General features: G+C 45.3%; 1 protein-coding gene across 1 annotated transcript in view; it reads right to left on the bottom strand.

The window, feature by feature from the left end:
- Positions 1–4,570: 4,570 nt before the first annotated feature.
- LOC122933321 (TRAF family member-associated NF-kappa-B activator-like) overlaps positions 4,571–23,691 on the bottom strand; it is a 90,245-nt gene continuing 71,124 nt past the window's right edge. Inside the window, exon 4 of the mRNA XM_044288261.1 lies at positions 4,571–4,884. Coding sequence (XP_044144196.1) covers positions 4,858–4,884 — 27 coding nt within the window. The 3' untranslated portion in view covers positions 4,571–4,857. The remainder of the gene's footprint in view (positions 4,885–23,691) is intronic.

The raw sequence follows: 23,691 nt of genomic DNA, 5'->3' as shown, positions 1-23,691 counted from the left end.
CTCTGCCAGCGCCCGCAACAGCAGAATGCAGCATTTCTCACAGCAAGGTCTGGAAATGTTGCATTCTGTCAATGCTCTGTGATGCTGGTAACATGTCCACCATTTTGTGTTTGTACCGGGGGCCTAAGTACGTTGCCGCCCAGTACTGGCCCTTGCCCTTTATGCTTTTTATACGGGGGTCCCTCTTCAAACACTAGAGCATGAAGACCCCCCTTTTGCACTAAATTGGAAGCGGTGGAGCGCCCTGACTCCTGCTCATCGCCCAGGAGAATTGCCCAGGAGAGGGATCCCAGAAAAGTTTAAAGCCTGCTCTTCTTGCTCCTCCTCTTCCTCCTCCTCCTCCTCCTCACAGCCACCATCCTCCCCTGACTCCTCTTCAGACTCCTGCTGACTTGTCTCAGATGGAGTAGCTCCACCTGGGAATTCATTCAGCATTGTGACTTCCTCATCTTCCAGCTCCTGCTCCTCAACGGCTTGATAAGGGACACGACGCAATGCACGCTTCAGAAAGAAGGTGTAAGGTATGATGTCACTGATGGCACCCTGGCTGCAGTTTAGTGATCTAATCAAATGGTTACAGAAGTCTGCATGCATCGCGCATGAGCAGCCACTGGCGCGGTGAAAAGAAACCAAGCTCTTCAGAACCTGTCCTGCTGCAGAATTCGTACAGGTAATCGTTAACGGCGCATTGCTGCTGGAGCAGCCTATCAAGCATATACAAGGTGGAGTTCCAGCACGTCGGGCTGTCACAAAACAGAGGTCTAACGGGCAAGTGGTGTCGGCCGCTGAATGCCAGCAAGGCGAGCCATGGCTGTGTAAGATCTTCTAAAATGGCCAGAGATTTTCCTGGCCTGCCACAAGACATCCTGGACCCCAGGGTAATCGCTGCACGACTAAGATCAGGATGTGTGTCATTTTGCCCTGTTTCAGCGTGCTCAGCAGATTGGCACCGTTGTCGCACACCACTTTACCAACTGTCAAATTGGGTAAGCCACTGATCAGCCTGTGACCGCAGAGCTGAAAGCAGTGCAGGAACGGTGTGGCTCTGGGCTTCCAGGCACAACAGCCGCAGCACAGCATGGCAATTTCTTATCTGAGACGTCAAATAGGTTCTGGGGAGCTTAGGGGGCGCAGCGGAAGAGGCGGTAGCAGTGGAAAAGGAGGATTCAGCCGAGGAGGAGACGGAGGATGGAGTAGGAGGAGGAGAAGAAGAGGCAGGCCTGCATGCAATCCTTGGCGGTAACACCAAATCCACACGGGAGCCACGAGTTACATGCTTGATGGCCGTCAGAAGGGTCACCCAGTGGGCAGTAAAAGTTATGTACCTTCCCTGCCCGTGTTTGCTAGGCCATGTGTCTGTGGTCAGATGTATCTTGGCATCGACACTGTGTGCCAGAGATATATTCACTTGCCGATGAACGTGGCCATATAGCTCTGGTATGTCCTTCTGGGAGAAATATTTCCTTCTGGGGACCTTCCATTGTGGTGTGCCAATGGCCACAAATTTTCTAAAGGCCTCAGAGTCCACCAGTTTATATGGCAGTAGTTGGCGGGCTAGCAGTTCCGACAAGCCAGCGGTTTGTCGTTGGGCAAAAGGGTTATCCGGCGTAATCAATTTTTTACGTTCAAACTATTTGGGTCACGGAAGCCTGCCTTCTGCCAGATGAACGCGACGAACAGCACAGTGGAGTGGAGGACTAATAGGAAGAGAGAGGAGAAGAGGCAGGACATCGAGCGCCGGGAGTGTGGCTTTTTTGGGTCCTGACGGCGTTGCTCCCACTGGGCTCCCAGGTGCCTTCTTAAAGCGGTCGTCCCTAGGTGAGTGTTGGGCTTACCGCGACTTATGCGTTGACAGCACAAGCTGCAGATGGCAACACTATTGTCAGCGGCTGACACATAAAAAAAAATCCCATACTGCGGAGCCATGTGTCGGCGTCCTGGGAGCGCCAGAAGTGACCGTGCATGGTGGATGGCTCGCTCCAAATACATTAGCAGTCTGCTTTTTGCCTCCTGTGCCCTGAGAGCTCTGCCTGCTTTTCCTCCCTCTCTGCTACTTCATCTCTCCCTCTGAACTCCCCTCCTCTTCCTCTCTTGTGAGCACCCACGTGATGTCCATCGACATGTCATCATCATTGTCACCTTCACCACCACTGACATTTGAGATCTCAGAGTAGTCAGCAACAGCGGGGACCTCCCTCCTGGGGCTGATCTGGGTACTGTCGTCAGACCGCTGGGTGGCGGCCCTTGCTACCTCCTCTTCCTCATCCGATGTCAAGAATGGCTGTGCATCGGTAAGGTCTGGGAATGGATGGGAAAATAATTCCTCTAACTCGAGTGGAGGGGCTATGGTGGTGGTGCATTTGGGGGTGCACACAGCAGAGAGTGAGGAGGGTGCAGAAGCAGAAGTGTGAGTGAGCCACTCAACCAACTCTGGTGTGCCCTTTAAAGTAATCGCACTCGCCTTCTCCAACTTCCCACTTAGACTCCGGCCCGGTGAACCTGCCCGACCCCTACCACCCCTGTGGAATGGCCTGCCTCTTCCTCTGCCTGTCATTTTCAAAATGACCCTGTACCTAAGTCCCTAGAGAAGAGCAGTATTTGTGGAAGCAGGTATATCACAGGCCTCAATCAGTATTTTGTGGAAGCAGGTATATCAAACCCCTTAATCAGTATTTTGTGGAAGCAGGTATATCGCAGGCCGCAATCAATATTTGGTGGAAACAGGTATATCGAACCCCTTTATCTGTATTTTGCGGAAAAAGGTATATCTCAGCACTCCATCAGTATTTTGTGGAAGCAGGTATATCAGAACCCTTAATCAGTATTTGTGGAAGCAGGTATATCAAACTCCTTAATCACTATTTTGTGGAAGCAGGTATATCACAGGCCTCAATCCATATTTGGTGGAAACGGGTGCAATGAGCAGGTTGCTATGCAGTGGGTCAGTATATATGTGTAAGAGTTTGTGACGCTAATTGCAGCTTGCGCAGGTACTGTAGCAGGGCCCTTTAAGATGTTATAGCTTGTAAACCAGGTGAGGAATTCCAGAGGGGGATAATGTCTCTGTGTAGCGTCAACGGTGTCTCCTACCTTGGTACGGCTGGACTCCTGAATCCTGGCTCACTTGCAATAAATTGAGTGTAGTTAGCAAGAGTAATTGAGGAATAATTGAGATCCAAACGGGTAATAGAGTCCAACTTGAGTTTACTTGGTGATATGCAGCTTTGATCCATACAGGTACAGCAATAGTCTAGGATCCCAGCAGGTTTTTGCAATATGTGGCAGGATTTTATCTATTCTGCTTCTTGTGACATATACGCCTAGTAGAATCTGGCAGGTATCTATCTTCTGCTCTGTCTTTAGTCTGCTTTGTTTGGGCCTGACTAGCTGAAGAGGTATCTATCTTCTCTTTGTCTTTGGATCTGTACTTACAGGACTGCTCGCAGGGTATGGTGGTGTCTTCCTGGAGATCTATAGTTCTGTGGAGGGCTGCTTTCTTTGTCCACCAGCTGAGGTAGATGACTCAGCCTGGGGAAACTGATCTTTACCTCAGCCGAGGCTGGATCCAGGGTTGGGATCCCTGTTTCTGGGAGCTCCTACTAACACAACCTACCCCAGCAGGGGTGGCTGGTACACTAACTAGAACTTTCCTTCCTCCCTCTGAGGTAGGATGTGGGAACATTCCACCCCTCCTCAGAAAGTGGGGAGCTAGCCTGGAATGTACTATTCCAGGCTAGAGACACTAACTATGACCTGCTACATACTGCTGCCACCTGCTGGTGTACATGGAAAATTACAGCAATAATATAAAACAGGCATGGAAAATACATATAATAGAGAATGCAAAGCAAGACTACACAAGATAATAATAATATACACTTAACATATTATGAAGCAGGGTGACAGTAGTTTAGTGACATACTTCAGGATGTTACACAGGTATATCGAACCCCTTAATCCATATTGTGTGGAAGCAGGTATCTCGCAGGCCTCAATCAATATTTGGTGGAAACAGGTATATTGAACCTTTTAATCAGTATTTTGTGGAAGCAGGTATATCGCAGCCCTCAATCAGTATTTTGTAGAAGCAGGAATATCAAACTCCTTAATCAATATTTTGTGGAAGCAGCTATATCACAGGCCTCAATCAATATTTGGTGGAAACAGGTATATCGAACCCCTTAATCAGTATGTTGTGGAAGCAGGTATCTCACAGACCTCAATCAATTTTTGGTGGAAACGGGTATATCAAACCCCTTAATCAGTATTTTGTGGAAGCAGGTATATTGCACTCCTCAATCAGTATTTGGTGGAAACAGGTATATTGAACCCCTTAATCAGTATTTTGTGGAAGCAGGTATATCCCAGGCCTCAATCAATATTTGGTAGAAACAGGTATATCGAACCCCTTAATCAGTATTTTGTGGAAGCAGGTATATCGCAGCCCTCAATCAATATTTGGTGGAAACAGGTATATTGAACCCCTTAATCTGTATTTTGTGGAAACAGGTATATAGCAGGCCTAAATCAATATTTGGTAGAAGCAAGTATTTCATACCCCTTAATAAGTATTTTGTGGAAGCAGGTATCTCGCAGGCCTCAATTAATATTTGATGGAAACAGGTATATTGAACCCCTTAATCTGTATTTTGTGGACAGAGGCAGCAGTCCATGGTGGATTTCATGACAGCTCTGTTGCACTGCTGGAGCCTTATATAAGCCTACAGTAAATAGGATTAGCATGATAAAAGATTAGATATTGTATACACATCTATACATCCGTCTACTTACTGATCTCTGGGGAAGGATGCTTATCACTTCTTGGACACTGTAGTGGTTTATTCATTGCAGCTGCCATCAAGTACACACATCTAGCTGCACTACCTATACAAACAATGCAGGAAAAGATTAAAAAAAACATAAATTCAAAATATTAAATAAATATCTAAAACATTATATAAACACATTTGCCAATATTTTGAACAGACTTAAAATGTAATCCAAGCTCTGTTTACATGTTGCAGGCCCTGTAGAAAATGATATCAGATTTGACAAGAAAAGCTCATCATGCGGCACTGTTTTGTTTTAGTTTTTTTTTTCCCTCTGGATCAACTTGCAGGATAACAGGCCGAACTGGATGGACAGATGTCTTTTTTCGGCCTTATGTACTATGTTACTATGTATGTAACAATGGAACCTGACGGACTCCACTTTATGCTTTGGTCCATTGTTCACCTTCTGTATGGAAAGTGCAACGCATGTGTTATCATAACCGTATGAAACTGATCTCTGATGGGATTCTCTGTCAAATGCACAGAAACTGAATGCTGTTCAGGGAAAACTTTTGAAATTTTGTAATGAAGACCAATTAAGAAAAATTATTTTTAGCCCAAAATTATTAGAATACAATAATACAATTAAAATCACCAAAGGTGTCCATAGCCTTTAATTCTAATGAAATACAATTTAGTTGACCGGCATGACGTATGTTGTCTTATAATATTCTTTCCAGCATTATAACTTGAAATGGCAGAGAACAGTAAGCTTTATTTTATAGTAATCTCCCCAAATCCCCAAGCACTAAAATATCAGTATAGACGTCATTTGACATCGGATACAGATGCTGCGACTATTTATAAAAAAATAAATAAAAATGTAAGAAACTTTTAAATGTTTCTTCCCTCTAGAGTAAATGAAGAGGCGCTGCGAGATCATCCCCCTATATGTTATTACTACATCACTATATCCTTATTTTTAAGGTTCTCAAGTTTCCATAAAGATAAAATTACATATATATTGTACGTGACTGAGATCTTCTTTACACGCAACCTGAGGAAATACAACTGGAGATCATATTAAATTGTATGCCCTTTTGTGTAATGTACAGTGTACAATGAGATTGCACTCTTCAGTCTCTTAGTTGCAGGAGTACGGCAAATAAGGCAAAGAAAATGACCCTGTTTATCTAAGCCTATATTCCACCATTTACTATGAGAGAGAAGTGATAAGAGCGGTAACATGGTAGTACTGAATCATGAAATCATGATTAAAGAGCACCTATCAGCAGGATCAACTCCATCAGTGTCCAGTAAGGTTGATCCTGCTGGTTTAAATGATACCTGAATTGTCAAACTCGTTTGTGGCATTCCAGAAGAAAACAGACTTTTATTCTTTATGCAAATGTCCAGGGGGCATGGTCAACACTGGAAAGCTGAGCAGATGAGGTGTACCATGGGGCAAGGCCCCGCCCATAGTGCACTAAAGCTGTACTGATTTTTAGTAAGCTCTTGGCATCAATACTTTTCAGATTATCATGCACACCATACTTGCACTATAATTTGTGACTTTTTTAAAGTGGAAAGAGAAGGGCTGGTGCTTGGTGAGACGTGGGAGTCTCTGCTCCCAGTCATATTTACTATACTTTACACAAGAAACTGTCGTACATTATAGCTCAAGTATATGCCAGCCCCCTTAATAATTAATTAGTCAGAAATCTGGGATGTCAAGATTTGCATTCCACGTTATTTAGGAGTGTTTGATGCATGCATACTGGGAAACTTGGTGAGGCAGAGAGGCCCATACTAAGTTTTACTATTGGGGCCTATGAGACCTATGTACATCCCTGAGCACAGTCATGCATTTTCACTCCTCTTTGTCAAAAGATGTATGATTTCCATACTGCCAATGCCAATTCTAGACTATCCTAAATAAAACCTCACATATTTAATAATATAATTCATCACACCTGTCATCTCAGCCAATGATTCACCTGCAAAATGACTAGGCTACCCATACCTTTTAATGCCACTCTACTCTACTTACACTGCATGTGTTGGCATAGATACTTGGTGGGTGACCATCTCATGCAGATTTAGTGAATGTTAGGCAGTGTGTATGGAACTTCTGTGTTAACTGAACAGATTTGACTTGGGGCTACTCCTAAGGGAGTTATCCTGGCAGTCATCTAGTCTTTATCCTTTATCCTCTGTAGAAGGATCTAGACTTTGCAGGGGAACCAGCAGGCCACAACCTCCTGGAGTAGGCTCTGTTTAGTTGACAGCTGACACACAGGGGTCAAGAGACACCAGGCAGAGCGCTGAGGGAACTGGCAAAACCTTAGGTACAGTCTGAAGTCAGGGCAGGCAGCTCTGGGTCAGTATGGCAATTAGGCAGATGTCTGGTTGTGAATGGTAAAATCCAGGAAACAGGCAGAAGTTGGTACACAGGTAAACAAATGCATAAACTTACACTTTAAATAACATTAGCAGACTAGAATCTATTGCTTAGGCACTTTCCCACAGGCAAGAGGCCTTAAGTGACCCAAGGTGGCCAGCCTTTAGCTGGTGGAAGATTAGAATGTGTGTGTTGACTCTTTAAGAGCCAGAGGGAGTGCACATCCTATGGGCAGAACGGGAGAGGCTTAGGTGGCAAGCAGGCCATAGTCTTCGTGGAGTGAGAGAGCTACCATGGCTGCTGGGCCAGTTGGGAAAGACAGCGGTAGGTGAGTCTGGGACCAGGAGCACTGGACAGGTAGGGGCTTAAGAAAAGAAAACTTGATACCTATGACTCCACAATGGATTGTACTTACAGCAACAACAAAGATGAATAATTACTAGTGTTGGGCAAGCATGCTTGACTGAACACCTTTTCCACTTGAGAATCGATATGCTCGGCACACGTGTGATCGAGCGAGTGTGCTCGAGTCTTCCTTTCTGCACGTTTGTTGGCTGCTACGCAGCCAATAAACGTTCGGGAGGGTAGTGGAACTCACTGTAATGCCGTAGCCATGTTGATTACTGGCATTACAGTGATTGGCTGTCCGGAACTCGTTATCGGGTGCTATATAGCATCCGATGACACGTGGTTCGGCTCAGACTTAGTCAGGGCGAGCTGCAGCAGAAGGGACAGATAGTGTAGGGAGAGTAATTGTGTTTTTTTAGGGAGTTTTGAGTGTTGAAAGGTGTTAAAGACCCAATAGTCCTTTTAAGGACTATTGTTTTATCTGGCTGCGGAATATATTAGCGCAACGTGCGCTAAATTGCGTGCAATTGTTTGGCTGCTGGTGACAGCAGTGACATTACCTGCGATACATCTCCTGTATAACGCTAGCCGCTGGTGACAGCAGCGACATTACCTGCGCTACATCTCCTGCATAACCTTAGCCGCTGGTGACAGCAGCGACATTACCTGCACTACATCCTCTGTATAACGTTAGCCGCTGGTGACAGCAGCAACATTACCTGCGCTACATCTCCTGTATAATGTTTGCACATCCTAAATATCTGTGACATTCACTTAATTTTTTCGCCGCTGGTGACAGAGACATTACCTGCGCTACTTCTACTGTATAACATTTGAGCATTCTAAATATTTGTGATATACAATTTAATTTATTTGCGCATACACTTACAAAACCTGCGCTACTGTACGTGTGACATACTTGCAAGCATATATACCATTTAATATGCTCAAGGAGAGCAGTAAGGGATGGGGAAATGGCCGTGCTGCTGATGGTGCACCTAGCTTAATGTCCCAGTTGGCAGGGCGGCGCAAGACACCACTCTCGAAGTCCCACCAGTGCTACCAGGTGGTCGGTTGGATTGCAGCAGATAATGCTTCCGGTCGGTTAAGCACCACCCTGTCTTCCACAAAGTCCAGTCTCAGTAGCCAAGAGTCTGGTCAACAGAATCCTCACCCTGATTCTCCTTTATCCCACCATGGAGAGTCTTGGCAAACCAGTGATCCCACACTCAGATATTCAGAGGAGCTCTTTTCATCGCCATTCCTTGATTTGGCCCTCTCGCCAAGCCCGCTTGAAAAGGGACATCTTGTGTACAAAAAATGATGAAGGTGGGGAACGACAATTAGTGTTTCATGAAGTGGATGATGATGATGAGACGCAGTTGCCAATAAGTCAACTGCAATTAGTGTCTAAAGAGGTTTATGATGAGGATGAGACACAGTTGTCAATAAGTGAGGTTCTTGTTAGGTCAACAAGTCAGGAGGATGACTAGAGTAAGGAAGTGGAAGAGGAGGTGGTGGACTGATGAAATCACTTACCCAACCTGGGAAGGTGGCAAGCTGAGCGAGGACAGCAGTACAGAGGGGGAGGGATCTGCAGCACCTGAACAGGCTGGAAGAGGCAGTGGGGTGGCAAAAGGGAGAAGGCGGGCTACACCAAACAGGCCTGCAACTGTTCCCCGGACTGGAGCTTTTTTGAGGAAAGTGCAAACGATAAAAGAATTGTCATTTGCAATTGTGCTGCACCAAAATTAGCAGGGGCGTGAACACTAGCAACCTCACCACCACCAGCATGATCCGCCACATAGCATCAAATTACCCTAATAGGTGGGCCGAATGCCTGGGTCCACAATCAGTGCCTGCGGGTCACACCACTGCCTCCTCTTCCCTTGTGTTAATTGCTGGCCAATCCCCTGTCCAAAACGCAGGACCGGATGCCTCTTGCCCTGCATCTGGACCTTCACAAGCACCATCAGCTAGCACATCCACTTCTGTGTCCCAGCGCAGCGTACAGATGTCCATACCCCAGGCCTTTGAATGAAAGTGCAAATGCCCAGCCACCCACCCACAGGCCATAGCACTAAATGCGCACCTTTCCAAATTGCTGGCCTTGGTAATGTTGCCATTTAGGCTTGTGGACACTGAGGCTTTCCACAGCCTGATGGCGGCGGCAGTCCCTTGTTACTCAGTCCCCAGCTGCCACTATTTTTCCTGTTGTGCCGTCCCTGCCTTACACCAGCATGCACATAACATCACACGTGCGCTGACCAACGCAGTTATTGGCAAGGTCCACTTAACGACTGACACATGGACAAGTGCTTTTGGCCACGGATGCCGCATTTTCCTGACTGGCACACTGGGTGAACGATGTGGAAGTCAGGAGCGAGTCGTACCCGGGGATGGCACAGGTGCTACCGACTCCAAGGATTGCGGGCCCTAGTTCCATCAGGATTTTGGCCACCACCTACATTAGTGGCTGCAACCCTCTTCTCCTCCTCCACCTCCTTCTTCACTTCCACCTCTGAATTGTCATCTTGCAGCACCAGTCAGTAGCTGGAAGCCGTGCAACACTGCAGTGGGGAAGCAGCAACAGGCTGTGCTGAAACTAATTTGCTTAGGTGACAAACAGCACACCGCCGCAGAGCTGTGGCAGGGCATAAGGGACCAGAGTGAACTGTGGCTCTCACCACTCAACCTACAACCAGACATGGTTGTGTCTGATAAATGGCCGTAACTTGGTGGCGGCTTTGGATCTCGGCAAGCTAACACACATACCATGCCTAGCCCACGTGTTCAACTTAGAGGTTCAGCGGTTTCTCAAAACCTACCCCAATTTTCCTGAGCTACTGGTGAAGGTGCGCCGCGTGTGTGCCCATTTCCGAAAGCTGCCACCGGTCTGCAGCAGCGCTTGCAAATGCCAGCTCACCGACTGTTGTGCAACGTGAGCACGCGCTGGAACTCCATGTTCCACATGTTGGCCAGGCTTTGTGAGCAGCAGAGGGCAGTAGTGGAATACCAGCTACAACATGGTTGTCTCCTTTCTGGTCAGCTTCTGCTCTTCACAAGCAATGAGTGGGCATGGATGTCTGACCTCTGTGAGGTTTTACGCAACTTTGACGAATCAACACAAATGGTGAGCGGCGATGCCGCTATTATCAGCTTATTCGTCCCACTTCTGTGTCTACTAAAACGCTCGCTGCTCACAATGAAGGCGGACGCTTTGCATGTGTAAGATGTGGAAATGGGGGAAGACAGTACACAGGGTGATAGCCAGACATAGTTCGTCTTCTTAGTGCGAATTGGATGATGATGAGGAGGAGGATCTGAAGACGGTTGCCTCCGCTACAGAGGGTAGTACCCATAGCAGGTTTATTCCAGGGTAGTACCCATAGCAGGTTTATTTAATCTGTTCAGCATGCATGGGCCAAAGAGGAGGAAGAGGATGAGGAGATTAAGAGTCATCCTTCTGACGAGGACAGCGAAGTCTTGTCTGTTGGGACTCTGGCACACATGGCTGACTTTATGCTATGCTGCCTTTCCCGTGACCCTAACTTTATACATATTTTGGCCAAAACCGATTACTGGTTGTTCACCCTTCTCGACCCCTACTACAAAGAGAACCTCTCAAGTCTCATTCCTGTGTTGGAGAGGACTAGCCAAATGGTGCAATACCAGAAGGTTCTTGTGGAATAATTGCAAAAAAAAATTCCAGCTGACAACGCTGGCAGCAGAATACATATTTACTTGGGAAACCAAGGAGGGGAGAGGAGGGGAACACACAGCAGTTCCAACAGAGGTAGGGCAACACTCTCCAAGGCCTGGGAAAGTTTCATGACACCCCGCCAGCACCCTCACCCTGATGCACGGCCTAGTGTCACAAGGAGGGAAAAGTTTTGAAAGATGGTAAAGGAGTACGTAGCATATCGTGTCAGCGTCCTCCGTGATCCCTCTGTGCCTTTCAACTATTGGGTGTCCAAGCTGGACACATGGCATGAACTGAGGCTCCACGCCTTGGAGGTGCTGGCCTGTCCTGCCACTAGCGTTTCGTCAGAGCGGGTATTTAGTGCTGCTGGGGGCATAATAACTGCTAAGCGCATCCGCCTGTCAACTGAAAATGCTGACAGGTTGACTCTTTTCAAAATGAACAAGGCCTGGATTGCCCCCTGACTTCTCTGCTCCACCAGTGGAAAGTGGCTGAACATAAAGGCACTTTAAAAGTGGCTTTTATGGTGTATTGAATACACTGTATTCCCATGCACCCCTTCCACCACAAAAAAGGGTATATGGTTCAATCTTCCTTTTCTTGTCCTCCTCCTCCATCATATCAACATGCTTATTAGGCTGTCCTCGCTTCTAATGTTTTAGAGGGTCAGCTCAGCAGCAGACCCCCATCCCTAAAGTTTTAGAGGGTCACCAGCAGGCCCTCGCCCATAATGTTTTAGATGGTCAGATCAGCAGCAGACACTCGCCCCTAATGTTTTAGAGGGTCACCAGAAGGCCTTTGCTCCTAATGTTTTTGAGGGTCACCAGCAGGCTATCAATGGTAATTTTTCAAGGGTGTGTATGATACTTTACCATATACCCTACTTTATGTGCAATAAAGGGTGTATTTGAGTGCCGGTTCCTTGTAATGTTTGGCAGCACTTTCACTTAATGCATTGGCTTTATGAGTGTAGGAGTCCCACTACCTAAACAATTGTACCACAATGTGAATGAGGCCCTCCTTTATATGATATGCAGGTTGTACCGGAGTTCCTCTTCCTTGTAATTTTTGGCAGCACTTGCGCTTTATGTACAATAAATATACAGGAAAGAATGTTTCCTAACAATTTTTCCTCCAAAATTAATTTTATCTTCGGTTTAGTACGTATTATTGTCAGTCTGTAAAAGTGGCATACTACTCAGAAAACATTGTTCCCAGCAGCGACCTGGGAGTCCAAGATGCATCCAGACATCCTCCCCATGCTGTTCCCGATCCATTTCAGTGGTGTTTCCATCAATTTCTGACATTTTCCTATGAACCAGACACCCTCCCCTCTTCAGAGCAGGGGGTGCCTGATTTAGTGCTCGGGTTCTCCCCTTGACTTCCATTGTGCTCGGGTGCTCTGTAGAGCACGTGAACATCCTAAAGTGTTCTACTCGAGCACCAGAGCACTTTGGTGCTCGATCAACACCAATAATTACATATTTGTCTCTATGTCATATTGAGAAAAAAATAAAGACAGGAGGTAATATTCAAAGGGACATTTACGGAGGGTAAGTTGGTAGAAAGTTGGTACAGTATGAGTACTGCAAGTGCAGAAGTACGGTACATATTACTTATTTAAGCACACGTGCAGGCAAATACATAATTTATTTATGCACAAAACATCTTGTTTGCATTCCTACTTGTGATTAATATTTTGACATCTCCATTGTGACAGATGAGAAAACTAATTCAAATTTGGAACACCTTTCACCATCCTGACAAATCCTTCCTAGGAGCTTGTAGATTTTGTATTTTAGCCTAGAATTTATAATTTCAAGGACAGAAAGCCTTGTCGTGGTGAAATAAATGTGTTTCTGCTTATGTGGGACTCATTACTCAAATAAACCACTTTGTATTGTAAATCTAGTGTGATTTACAGATATACTGTACATGTGTTTAATGAAAAAGAACAGCTTCAAATATGGCTGAATGATTCATTTTGGCAGCTTGGTACAAAAATTGAGATAGTTACAGTCTCAATACTGAGAAATCCAAATGAATTAATTGTAAATTAGTATTCATGGTGAGTAATAGTTGCAAGAACTCATGCAATCTATGAATCTATACTAGTGAAATTATAAGGAAGGTCACCTTGAAAATGGGCACTTATAGAATTTGCAGGAAAAGATCTATCATTGGTAGCTGTGCCCAAGAGGATAGATCCCCAAGTATCAAGAGGAGATACAGACCAGAGGAGATAACACCAGGTGTCATAGTGCAACAATGATTTTAATGATTTTAACAAAATACAATCTAGATGCAATACATTCTGACATGAAATTTAGATAATGATATGTTTGAGGAGTCTGAGATGTGATGCCCCATAGGCACCCTGATCTAAGGGACACACATATCCACAGCCTTCAGAAATCCATATTAATCTGCAAGTAGAAATTATGTTAAGTGGCTGCCTTTTGGGGTGGCCAGAATGCTTGTGTTTCTGCTCTTGTCACGAGGGTGTCAAGAGCCACGTCTGACTCCGTTGTACCCAGGGGTCAGGAAGTCGCAGCGGGTGGCTGCGCGCTCTATGTCTAAAGATCACGCTGTTTCTTAATGATAGTTTTCTGTGTTTGCCTTACTATCCTTTTTGTCTCACTCAGGGATCCGTAGCTTCTCCTCCTCCGCTGTTTCTTGTCTGTCACTCCCAATCTCCTTATATTCTCCTCTCTCACTTCTCTGGTTGCCAGATATAGAGCTTCCTGCCTGGACTTCTATACTGACCCACTGGAGCTGTGAATCCTGGTTGTTGTTCCAGAGTGCTACCCTCCGGATCCCTGTTGGGCTGTTTGTTGTCTTCTGTTGTCTCCCACCTGGGATTATATGTTGTCTGTATTGTCTGTCCTCCCCTTGGTGTTTTCCTTTAGAGTTAGTGGTGCGGACTTGTGTTCCCACCGCCCTATTCACTATCTAGGGCTCATCTTAGGGAAAGCCAGGGTTTTAGGCATGCGATCGGCGTACGGGTGAGGAACCCGTCTAGGGACGTCAGGGCAGTCAGGTGCCAGCCTCAAGGTGAGATAGGGGTCACCACCTTTCCTTCTCCCTTGGACAGAGCCTTCCCTTTTCCCTCCCTTTGTGTCACGTATGTGATAGGCATGCCGGTCGTGATATTATATCTGGCCCTTATTTTTTGGGAAGAGAAAAAAAAAAATAATTATTTAGAATCCAGTATGGATCCTATTGCTGCTTTGGCAAAACAACTTCAAGGCCTGTCTTTGGAGGTGGCAGGATTGAAGGCGTCGGTCCTCCAGCAACAGCAGCAAATGCAGCAGACCGCAAGCCCAGCGGTTGCTATGGGTAACCAGGTTGTTGCAGAACCCAAGGTTGCTCTTCCTGACAGATTTTCTGGGGGAAGGGACAAGTTTGTGACGTTCCGTGAGGCCTGTAAATTATATTTTAAGCTGCGCCCTTACTCCTCTGGTAATGAAGAACAGCTGGTGGGGATTGTTATTTCCCTGCTTCAGGGGGACCCGCAATCCTGGGCGTTCTCTTTACCCCCTGGTTCCCAGGCTCTCCGGTCAGTGGATGAATATTTGGGGCCTTGGGTCTCATATATGATGACCCTGACCGAGTCGCCCTGGCGGAGTCGAAGTTACGGAGACTCCTACAGGGAGATCGGCCAGCAGAGGAATTTTGCTCAGAGTTCCGTAGGTGGGCTACGGATACTCAGTGGAACGACCTGGCTCTCAGGAGTCAGTTCTGCACTGGGTTATCCGAAAGGGTTAAGGATGCGCTTGCGCTATATGAGACTCCCCTTTCCCTTGATGCTGTTATGTCCCTCTCTATCAGAATAGATAGACGTCTTAGGGAGAGATTTAAAATTCCTGAGCAATTGGTAACCTCTCCCAAGCAGCAGTTAGTCTGTACTGACTTAGACGAGCCAATGCAGCTAGGAGGAACTACTTGTCAGGTCCATCCTCCTGAGGCTCGCCGTAGGCGTGGGGCTTGTTTTTTCTGTGGGGAAAGGGGTCATTTCATTAATGTCTGTCCTCCCTTTCTCAAAAACAAAAGACTGTCGGAACCACTAACCCCAGGCTGTGCGGAGGATGTCAGCCGGGGGGGTATACGTTTCCTCCATACGAACATCTCAATTTGTGTTGCCAGCGGTTATTGTTTTTGGTGTTAAGGCGGAGACTATTTCTTTCTTTTTAGACAGTGGAGCAGGAGTAAATTTGATAGATGCCCATTTTGCCCGCACTTTGGGTTTGTCTCTCTGTACGCTGCAGAGACCTATTCCCATATTCGCTATTGATTCTGCTCCTCTGTCTCAGAGAAACCTCACCCACATTGTCCATAACTTACACCTTCGGGTAGGGGACCATCATAATGAGTGTCTTTCATGTTACGTTCTGGAGGGCCTTCCCTCTCCTGTGGTATTGGGTCTTCCCTGGTTGGTAGCGCACAATCCTGTGGTGGATTGGCAGGCCAGGGAGATATTGGAGTGGAGTGAGCATTGCAGAGAAAATTGCCTAAATAGCAATTGCTTAGTCGCCTCCATAGCTACCCTACCTACATTTATTTCGGACTTTGAGGACGTTTTTTCTGAAAAGGGTTGTCAGAAGTTACCACCTCACCGTCCTTATGATTGCCCGGTTAACCTGATTCCCGGTGCAAAATTACCCAAGACCAGGTTATATAATCTTTAGGGTCCCGAGAGACAAGCCATGAAAGATTATATCTCTGAGAGTCTGGCTAAGGGACACATCAGACCCTCTTCTTCACCCGTGGCTGCAGGGTTTTTCTTTGTTAAAAAGAAAGATGGGGGCCTGCGTCCTTGCCTAGATTTCCGCGAGCTAAACCGGATAACCATCCGAGACCCATACCCTCTTCCTCTCATTCCTGACCTTTTTAATCAGATTGCGGGTGCTAAGTGGTTCTCCAAACTTGATCTTAGGGGGGCCTACAATCTGATTCGTATCAAGGAAGGGGATGAGTGGAAGATAGCTTTTAACACCCCAGAGGGGCATTATGAAAATTTAGTCATGCCTTTCGGTCTGACCAATGCTCCTGCTGTCTTCCAACATTTCGTTAATTATATTTTTAGTCATCTTATCGGCAGGTTTGTAGTCATATACCTAGATGATATCTTAATTTATTCGGCTGATCTGAAAACACATGAAGTACATGTCAGACAGGTACTGCAGGTCCTACGAACGAATAAATTATATGCGAAAATTGAAAAGTGTGTCTTTGCCGTTCAGGAAATACAGTTCCTAGGATATCTATTTTCTGCTTCAGGTTTCCGTATGGATCCTAGGAAGGTCCAGGCAATTTTAGATTGGGATCTTCCTGAGAACCTTAAAGCTCTACAACGGTTTTTGGGTTTCGCAAATTTCTATAGAAAGTTCATTAAAAATTATTCAGTGATCGTCAAACCCCTTACTGACATGACTAGGAAGGGGACTGATTTTTCTAAATGGTCTGACGCCGCTAAAATTGCATTTTCCTCTCTAAATGAGAGATTTACTTCGGCACCTGTTCTAATTCAACCCGATGTCTCCCAGCCTTTTATTGTTGAAGTAGATGCGTCAGAGGTGGAAGTAGGGGCTTGTACTGTCTCGGGGTCCATCTTCTGGCAAATGGCATCCTTGCGCTTTCTTTTCCAAAAATTTATCTACAGCTGAGAAAAACTATGATATTGGAAATAGGGAACTATTAGCGATTAAACTAGCGTTTGAAGAATGGTGTCACTTCTTAGAGGGAGCAATCCACCCTGTCACGGTGATTACGGATCACAAAAACCTTCTGTACCTCAAATCGGCTAAGCGTCTCACCCCTAGACAAGCTAGGTGGTCGCTATTTTTTACCAGGTTTAACTTTTGTCATCACCTATCATCCTGGGGCAAAAAATACCAAGGCAGACGCATTATCTCGTAGTTTCCCTGAAGGGGGTAATGTTAGTGATCCGGTACCCATTTTACAAAGAGGAGTGGTTGTCTCTGCTGTACACTCTGTTCTGGAGGGGAAGGTGTTAGAGGCCCAGGGGGATGCCCCGGTCTCTTGCCCCTCAGAGAAATTGTTTGTACCGTTAAACCTGCGTCTCAAATTATTAAAGGAACATCATAATTCGGCACTTGCTGGGCACCCGGGTAGTAAAGCAACCTTTATTGTCTCGTCGTTTTTGGTGGCCAAGGTTGCGTCAGGATGTAATGGATTTTGTGTCTACTTGTTCTACTTGTGCACGCGCGAAAGTCTCTCATACACGTCCTGCAGGGTCTTTATTGCCACTTGTCATTCCCAATAGGCCATGGACACATCTGTCAATGGATTTCATCACTGACTTACCTTTGTCTGCAGGTAAAACAGTTATCTTGGTTGTAGTAGACAGGTTTAGCAAAATGGTACACTTCATTGTGTTACCCGCACTTCCTAATGCTAAGACTCTTGCTCAGGTATTCATCAGTGAAATCACGAAGCTTCACGGGGTCCCTTCCGATGTGGTTTCGGATCGGGGAACCCAATTTATTTCTAAGTTTTGGAAAGCTTTTTGTTCCTGTTTGGGTGTACACTTATCTTTTTCCTCAGCTTTCCATCCTCAGTCGAATGGACAGACTGAGCGTACCAACCAAAACCTTGAGACATACCTAAGGTGTTTTTTGTCTGAAAATCAAGAGGTGTGGTCATCATTTTTACCGTTAGCCGAGTTTGCCATAAATAATCGCCGTCAGGAATCCACTGGCAAGTCACCATTTCTTGGAGCATATGGTTTTCATCCCCAATTCTGTACTTTCAAAGAGGGGGGGTCTTCTGGGGTTCCCAAAGAGGAACGGTTTTCTTCATCTCTTTCATCTGTATGGCAGAAGGTGCAAGATAACTTGAAAAATATGGGAGGTAAATATAAATGCATGGCTGATAAGAAACGGTCGCCAGGTCCGGACCTAGGAGTGAATGACTATGTGTGGTTATCTACTAGGAATATTAAGTTGAAGGTTCCCTCTTGGAAACTGGGTCCTAGGTTCATTGGTCCTTACAAAATAGTAGCCGTCATTAACCCCGTTGCTTTTCGCCTGGAGCTACCTCAGACTTTTAAGATCCATAACGTCTTCCATAAGTCGTTACCCAAGAAGTATGTTCCACCTCTAGAACCATTACCACTGCCACCCCCTCCTGTTATTGTGGATGGTAATCTGGAGTTTCAAATATCCAAAATTGTTGATTCTCGTCTGGTCCGCCGCTATCTTCAGTATCTGGTGCATTGGAGGGGTTACGGCCCCGAGGAAAGAATGTGGGTTCCAGCGTCAGAGGTAAACGCCAAAAGGTTAGTTCAGGCTTTCCATGCCTCTCATCCTGAGAGACCTGGTCCTGAGTGTCCGGAGGCCCCTCGTAGAAAGGGGGGTACTGTCACGAGGGTGTCAAGAGCCACGTCTGACTCCGTTGTACCCGGGGTCAGGAAGTCGCAGCGGGTGGCTGCACGCTCTATGTCTAAAGATCACGCTGTTTCTTAATGATAGTTTTCTGTGTTTGCCTTACTATCCTTTTTGTCTCACTCAGGGATCCGTAGCTTCTCCTCCTCCGCTGTTTCTTGTCTGTCACTCCCAATCTCCTTATATTCTCCTCTCTCACTTCTCTGGTTGCCAGATATAGAGCTTCCTGCCTGGACTTCTATACTGAAGTCCAGTTTAACAAACACAATCGACTATTAGAACTAAAAACTTATTATTACCTATACCAAGCCACTTTGAAAAGTGCAGACATTCTATTGCTCAACTGAAATTTCAGGTTATAGAGCAGGTGATTAGACCGCGGAGGGGGGGTGACATCAATAAGATGTTGCTACGGAGGGAAGTCTTCTGGATCCATACATTGGACACATTACACCCTAGAGGCCTCAATAGGGAATATGAGGTCATGTATCTGTAATAGTATAATTTGGTTATATATTTACAATATATTTATTGTTTATTTCTCAGGTATTAAAAATTTGAACGTTATACAAGAATTTTATATAGAAATGTAAGATGAAATATCTATCTAGATGCCTTTTTTTCTCTTTTCCCTTTTTTTCTCTTTCTGGCTTGTTCATTATTCAATTGATTACACCTGTAACTCTGTAGCCATTCCCTTTTGGGATGGACTTTAGCTCCTGTGGGCGGTGACTGTAGAGCATATATAGTTTGTTAAGATTGTATTTGGATTACCTGTTGATGAAGGCACATTGCCGAAACCTGGTCCTGGTCTTTTCATTTATGGAATAAAAGACATCTGATTTGCACTAAGACACGACTGCTGGGATTCTTTATATATATGGACTTCTATACTGACCCACTGGAGCTGTGAATCCTGGTTGTTGTTCCAGAGTGTTACCCTCCGGATCCCTGTTGGGCTTTTTGTTGTCTTCTGTTGTCGCCCACCTGGGATTATATGTTGTCTGTATTGTCTGTCCTCCCCTTGGTGTTTTCCTTTAGAGTTAGTGGTGCGGACTAGTGTTCCCACCGCCCTATTCACTATCTAGGGCTCATCTTAGGGAAAGCCAGGGTTTTAGGCACGCGATCGGCGTACGGGTGAGGAACCCGTCTAGGGACGTCAGGGCAGTCAGGTGCCAGCCTCAAGGTGAGATAGGGGTCACCACCTTTCCCTCTCCATTGGACAGAGCCTTCCCTTTTCCCTCCCTTTGTGTCACGTATGTGATAGGCACGCCGGTCGTGATAGCTCTCCAGAGGGGATGGTAAGGCGTTGTACACCCTAATTGGAAATAATTCTAAAGACTTTGCTTCTTTACTGGGGGAACTCAAGTGTAAAACAATACAGGCAAGGCGCTGAGCTGGCTTCTCCAGTCTCCTCCCTGCCAGAAGAAGGTTCCATGCTGATCTGTGTTAGTTGTCCCTTTCTCTCAGTAGGCTGGTGGCCCAGGGTCTGTGGCTTAGTCATCCGGCTGGCCCTTTGGTCAAAGGGCTGGTGACCTAGGGTCTGTTGCAGAATATCCCCATCTTAGCATCTTCTTTTGGTCATTCATGCAGTCTGGCAGAGTCTCTTCCACTTAACACGGGTCCCTATCTGCATACAACTAGGGGCTGTAACTGCTCTCCTTACATGCAGTTTCTAACTGAACTAGAACCTTCTAGTGGGAGGGATAGAGTGGAGAATCACAGCCTAAAGAGAAACATTGCTACAATTTCAGTCTGCCATAGACTTGTAGTGTCTCAATACAAGTCAATGGAATTGACTAATCAGTTTTCTCAGACATAAATGAGTCTTCAGACATAAACAACAGAGCTAAACCAGACAGCCAAAAGGTCAGTGTGTCTGTTTTTTTTCCTTCCAAAACTTTGCATACTCTCTTATAGCAATTGTAAAGGATTTCTTAGATCTCGGTGCATTGGTAGTCCCAAAGTCACTCAGAAATGGCTGGCTGTGCATTAACGCTTTCCACTGTGCAGTTCAGATACAATGCAATAACAGTGCAAATAAAGAGGATATATTACAGTAAACATATAAAATGGAGTTCAACAATCTAAAACTGTATAAGTGTAAACTTATGTCACTAGGGGCAAATGTCCACAAATGTTCATAGTTCAAAGTACCCTTGCTCCAGGGCACTACATATTATTATAAAGGAACTTTTCACTATGAAAGTACAGCGCAATCTGCAGGCAGCATGTTATAGAACAGATTTAAATATAGTCGTATGGGAAACAATTCAGTAAACTTATACAATTGAACCTCTGCTCTTTTTGCTTAGCAGTCATGTGGGTAGTGCCATTCAGTGATTCATAGCTAATTCTAAATGGCTAAGCATACAAATTGTGATGTCCACAGCATCTTTTTGGATGATAAATGGTATAATATATCACATGGTGATTGCATCCATCTAACCATCTTTGTAGACACTGTAACAAGTGTTATTGTATGTATCACTGTGACCGAGACCCCCTGAGGAGCCCCTGAGTGGGCGAAACACGTTGGGGTATTAATTTGTGAGGTACTGTTTTGGTACCTTACCCATAGACAACGACCATCTATCGTTGTGGCAGTATTATTTTATTATATGTTAATTGTTGACATTATCATCATAGTTAGGGTGTGACAGGGAAAGTAGGGGAGGCACGCGGACAGGGAACCCCACCATCAGGGGTGACTCTGGGCAAAGGCTAGTGGAGGACTGTATTAGGGTAAGGACACTAACCGATTACCTCCATTGTGACAGTTGCTATATGCGTAGAAATAAGTAGCCGGCCTGAGGTCTGCACCTTATTTTGTGATATCAGCCACCAGTATGGGGTATATATTTTAAAGATAAATAATAAAAGGTATATTTTAAAAGGGACCTATTTTGATTAGTGAGAGAATATAATTGATGAGAGGACCTATTACTATCTCCAACCATTGAAAAAACGTGTTAATGAATGTTCGCTTACAACCTAAATTCCAAAACAGTTGGGATGCTGAGTAAAATGTAAATAAAAATAAATAAAAGCAGAATGCACAAATCCTATAAATCCATATTTTATTCTCAATAGACCAAATCAGATGTTGAAAGTGAGGCATTTTACTATTTCATATTTTTTTTTTTTTACTAATTTAGAACTTAATGGCAGCAAGAAAACCCCAAAAAGTTGGGACGAGGCCATAAAAGGGTGGAAAAGTAAGTGGTACTAAATAAAAAACAGCTGGAGGAGCAATTTGCAACTAAGTCACATGACTGGGTTTAAAAAAAAAGCGTTAGAGAGGCAGAGTCTCTCAGAAGAAAAGATGGCCAGAGGTTCACCAATATGTGAAAAACTGCCTTTAAAAATTATGAAAGAATTTCTGAAAAATGTTCCTTAACTTAAAATTGTGAACATTTTGAATATCCTGTCATCTACAGTATGAAATATCATCAAAAACTCCAGAGTACCTGTAGAAATCCATGTACATATAAGAAGGCCGACGGTCAATATTGGATGCTTGTGATCTATGGGCCCTCAGGTAGCACTGCTTATAAAAAAAATAGCATTATTCTGTACTGAAAATCACTGCATGTGCTCAAGAACACTACCAGAAATGATAGTCTATTAACTCAGTTCACTGTGCAATCCACACATGCAAGCTAAAACTGTATCATGCAAAGAAGCCACATGTCCACATGATCCAGGAACAATGCTGTCTTCTCTGAGCTAAAGCTCATTTAAATTGGATGAAGGCAAAATGGAAAACTGTTTTGTGCTCAGATGAATCAAAATTTGAAGCTCTTTTTAGAAACCATGGATGCCGTGTGCTGAGGAAAGGGACCATCCAGCTTGTTATCAGTGCACAGTTTGAAAGCCTGCATCCCTGATGGGGCTGCCTATGGTGTGGGCAGCTTACACATCTGGGAAGGCACTATCAATGCTTTCACCTGGACAACGTCTCTTACAGGGAAGGCCTTGAATATTTCAGCAAGATGCCAAACTACAATGCTAAACCACATACTGCATCCTTCACAACAGCATGGCTTCTCAGAAGAAGAGCCCGGGTGCTGAACTGACCTTCCTGCAGTCTAGACCTCTCACCAATAGAAAAGATGAAACGGAAAATCCAGCAAAGACCCAGGACTGTTGAACAGCTAGAATCCCAAATAAGACCAGAATAAAACAATATTCCTCTTCCAAAACTCCAGGAAATGGTCTCCTCATCTCCCAAACATTTACGGACAATTTTTAAAAGAAGAAGAGATGCTATACAATGGTAGACATGGCCCTGTCCCAACTTGTTTGAGATACGTTGTTGCCATCAAGTTCTAAATTAGAATTTTTTTTTAACGAAATGGTAAAATGTCTCACTTGCAACATCTGCTTTGTGTTCTGTGATCCATTGAGAATAAAATATGTGTCTAAGAGATTTGCAAATCATTGCATTCTGTTTTTATTAACATTTATTGAGGGCTCTTTCACACTTGCGTTGTCCGGATCCGGCATAGAGTTTCGTCGTCGGGGCTCTATGCCGGAAGAATCCTGATCAGGATTATCCCCATGCATTCTGAATGGAGTGAAATCCGTTCAGGATGCATCAGGATGTCTTCAGTTCCGGAACGGAACGTTTTTTGGCCGGAGAAAATACCGCAGCATGCTGCGCTTTTTGCTCCGGCCAAAAATCCTGAAGACTTGCCGCAAGGCTGGATCCGGAATTAATGCCCATTGAAAGGCATTGATCCGGATCCGGCCTTAAGCTAAACGTCGTTTCGGCGCATTGCCGGATCCGACGTTTAGCTTTTTCTGAATGGTTACCATGGCTGCCAGGACGCTAAAGTCCTGGCAGCCATGGTAAAGTGTAGCGGGGAGCAGCATACTTACCGTCCGTGCGGCTCCCGGGGCGCTCCAGAGTGACGTCAGGGCGCCCCGCGCGCATGGATGACGTGATCACGTCATCCATGCGCATGGGGCGCTCTGACGTCACTCTGGAGCGCCCCGGGAGCCGCGCGGACTGTAAGTATACCGCTCCTCCGCTCCCCGCTCCTACTATGGCAACCA

This window comes from Bufo gargarizans, chromosome 3 (assembly GCF_014858855.1).
Source record: "Bufo gargarizans isolate SCDJY-AF-19 chromosome 3, ASM1485885v1, whole genome shotgun sequence".
Lineage (NCBI taxonomy): Eukaryota > Metazoa > Chordata > Amphibia > Anura > Bufonidae > Bufo > Bufo gargarizans.
Note: the sequence above shows the minus strand (reverse complement) of the source record. Positions and strands in the feature narration are given on the sequence as shown.